The sequence below is a fragment of the Gossypium arboreum genome, chromosome 8, assembly GCF_025698485.1.
Source record: "Gossypium arboreum isolate Shixiya-1 chromosome 8, ASM2569848v2, whole genome shotgun sequence".
In the NCBI taxonomy this organism is placed as follows: domain Eukaryota; kingdom Viridiplantae; phylum Streptophyta; class Magnoliopsida; order Malvales; family Malvaceae; genus Gossypium; species Gossypium arboreum.
The window spans coordinates 64,523,114-64,526,475 of record NC_069077.1 but is presented as its reverse complement, the minus strand read 5'-3'; the positions used below and the strand labels follow the sequence as shown (position 1 = coordinate 64,526,475).

Sequence of the window (3,362 nt, the reverse complement as noted above, 5' to 3'; positions counted from 1 at the left end):
ACGGAGGTCTCGATACATCTTATTTCCTCCAAGATGCATAGCATAAGGGCTACTATGTGTCTCTCTCAGTATAGATTGCCTCAAATCCATGTCATTCGGCACACAAATCCTCCACGGAAACATAACACACCCTCAGTGTTCAACCCAAAATCTGTAGTGCTCCCACTCTCGATCTGTCAAACCTCATACCCAGGGATTCATCCCCCAACTACTTATCCCGAATCTATTTTATCCAAGTCAATTTAACCTACAGCTCAACCAACAAACTTTCGTTGTCGAACAAACTAAGTCGAGCGAACATCACTTTCATATCAGTCATCGCCTTACGACTCAAAGTATTGGCCACCACATTGGCCTTGTTTGGATGGTACGCAATGGTACAGTCTTAATCCTTAAGTAGCTCAATCCATCTACACTAACTAAGATTTAACTCCTTCTGAGTAAGGAGATACTTGAGGCTCTTATGATCAGTGTAGATGATACACTTCTCACCATACAGATAGTGCCTCCAGATTTTCAGGGCAAAAGCTAAGGCAGCTAATTCCAAATCGTGCATCGGGTATTTTGCCTCATGCTTTCTAAGCTGACGAGACGCATATGCTACCACCTTACCTTCTTGCATCAACACACATCCCAAACTAACATGCGATGCATCATTATAAACCATGAACTCCCTTCCAAGTTCAGGCTATATCAAAACAATAGCTTCAGTCAGTACAATCTTGAGCTTCTCGAAGCTCTCTTACTGCGTATCAGTCTAGACAGACGGTACACCCTTACATAGCAGCTTAGTTAAGGGTGCCGCAATCAGTGAGAAACCTTCATAAGCCGTCAGTAATAACCTGCCAGCCCTAGAAAGTTGTGGATCTCAAACACATTCTTAGGCTGTTTCTAATCTAGTACAGCTTCAATCTTTCATGGATCAACATGATTCCCCTCCACAGGAACTACGTGTCCCAGAAATGTTACCTCTCGCAACTAGAATTCGCACTTGTAAACTTAGCATAGAGCTGCTTTTCCCTCAAAATCTAAAGAACAATACTAAGGTGCTCGTCATGCTCATCCTCAGTCCTCAAATAAACCAATATGTCGTCGATGAACACCACCACAAACCAATCCAGATAGGGCTAAAACACTAGGTTCATCATATCCATGAAAGTTGCCAGTGCATTAGTTAGTCCAAACGGCATCATTAAGAACTCATAGTGACCATAATGAGTCCTAAATGTTTCCTTATATACATCAGCTTCCTTAACCTTTAACTGATGATACCCAGATCGCAAATCATTCTTGGAGAATACAGAAGCCCCTCAGAACTGGTCAAACAAACCATCAATCCTTGGAAATGGATACTTGTTCTTAGTGGTCAGCTTGTTCAGCTAATGGTAGTCGATACACATCTGCATGGATCCATCCTTCTTCTTTACAAAAATACTGGTGCTCCATACGGAGACACACTAGGGCGGATGAACCCACGATCCAATAATTCCTAAATCTGAGCCTTAAGCTTCGTAATCTCCTTTGGTGTCATTCGGTAGGGAGCCATGGACACCAGAGCTGTACCAGGAAGGATCTGTATCCCAAACTCCACTTTACGATTTGAAGGTAACCTCGGTAGCTTTTCAGTGGAAACGTCTGAAAAATCTTTTACTGTTCTGATGTCCTTAGTAGCAGAATCCCCATAATAAAAAACAATAGCGTAGGCCAAAAATGCCTTACATCCCTTATGAACCAAATTCTTCGCCACCAATGCGGAGATCACATTACATAAATAATTTCGATGCTCCCCAACCATGACCACCTCATTATCTTCCTCAGTTCTCAATATGACCCTTTTCGTTGCACACTTCAGACTTACTCAATGCTTCACCAGCCAATCCATCCCCAATATTATATTGAACTCCCCAAACGGAGGCTCTATCAAATCAGCCAAAAATACCATCTCTTAAACCTCTAAAAGAACAACCAATTGCCTCAGCGGGCTGAATACGGTTACCTCACTTAAGGTACTCTCAACTGGAATCCCTAAGGTTTCAGACACAGCGCTGGCTACATAGGAATGTGTAGATCCTATATCTATCAATGCCGTGTAAGGCACATTATAAATAAGAGACGTACCCGTGATAACATCCGAAGCATCTCTGTCCTCTTAGCGACATGCAACGTATACAAGAGCAGGCTGCCTCACCTCAGTCTGTCTAGCACCTCTGCCCGGTGCTCTATGTCCACGACCCATACTGTTACCACCCCTAGCTTGACCACGGCCTCTCGGTGGCTATTGTGCTACTCTCTCTGGATGTGCCGTACCAGTATCCCGAGCTTGCATCTAATCGGCCTTCAACAAAAACTCCATAATGCGATGATCCAATGATCCAAAACTTAGAGTTGCCCTAGTTCTCCTCCAACACTCGCCCTAATGGCGTCTACCACAATCAACACATGGCTGCAGTCTAGTAGTAGTAACAGGGGCCCAAATTTAATCAACCTATCAACTCTAGCCTTTTTCTTAGGCCTATGCACAAAACTAAAGCACTCCGAATCCCTCTTGTTCCAACCTCTCTCTCTGTCACAGTTTTGGCCCTCAACGCGCTTAGCCTCCTCGACGATCTTCGCCTTCTCAACCAGTGAAGAAAATCACGCTCCCTCTGTGGAGCTATCAAGAATCTCAAATTATCCCTGAGGCCATCCTCAAAGCGGATACATTGTTCATACTCAGTCGCCACCATACCTCGTGCATAGTGGCTCAGTCACTGGAATTCAGCCTCATACTCGGCCACAGATCGATCTCCTTGAGTAAGGTTCAATAACTCCCTCCTACGGGCATCCACGTAGCTCGCCCCCACATATTTCCCCTGGAAGGCAGTCTTAAAGAACTCCCAGGTTAGACGTTCCGGCTGAGTGCCCTCCTTAACAGTCAGCCACCACTAGTAAACCTCATCCTGCAGTAATGAGACTACACCCTTTAATTTCTGCTCAGGGGTGCAATTTAAGTCATCAATAATCTACTCTGTCACCTCAATCCAGTACTTGGCCACATTAAGGGAGACTCCAGTGACACCCTTGAAGAGGTCAGCTCCATTAGACCGGAGTCATTCCGTAACAGACCCTCGGCCCCCAGATCTAGTATTAGGCCCAGCGACCTTCTCCAGTATCCTTAGCATAACCTAAGACAATGTTGCGTCCCCAGCCATGCAATCCTGAGACCCAGTCTCAGTAGCAGGCGACACTGACGTCTGACTCGTATCCAAATTTGGCATACTACCTAGTGAAGAAGACTCAGCTCGAGCCCCTCTGTGGCCTCTACCTCAGCCTCTAGTGTCTCCTCGGTAGATAGTGTTTGCTAGCAGATGTTTTATGTAAAT

General features: G+C 45.1%; 1 protein-coding gene across 1 annotated transcript; it reads right to left on the bottom strand.

Moving 5' to 3' along the window:
- Positions 1-1,489: 1,489 nt before the first annotated feature.
- LOC108477486 (uncharacterized) lies at positions 1,490-2,726 on the bottom strand. The gene is made up of 3 exons (XM_017780032.1): positions 2,486-2,726; positions 1,974-2,076; positions 1,490-1,832 (listed from the first exon to the last, which is right to left on the bottom strand). Exons 1-3 carry the CDS (start codon positions 2,724-2,726, stop codon positions 1,490-1,492), a joined length of 687 nt encoding a protein of 228 aa, XP_017635521.1.
- Between the last annotated feature and the right edge of the window lie 636 nt (positions 2,727-3,362).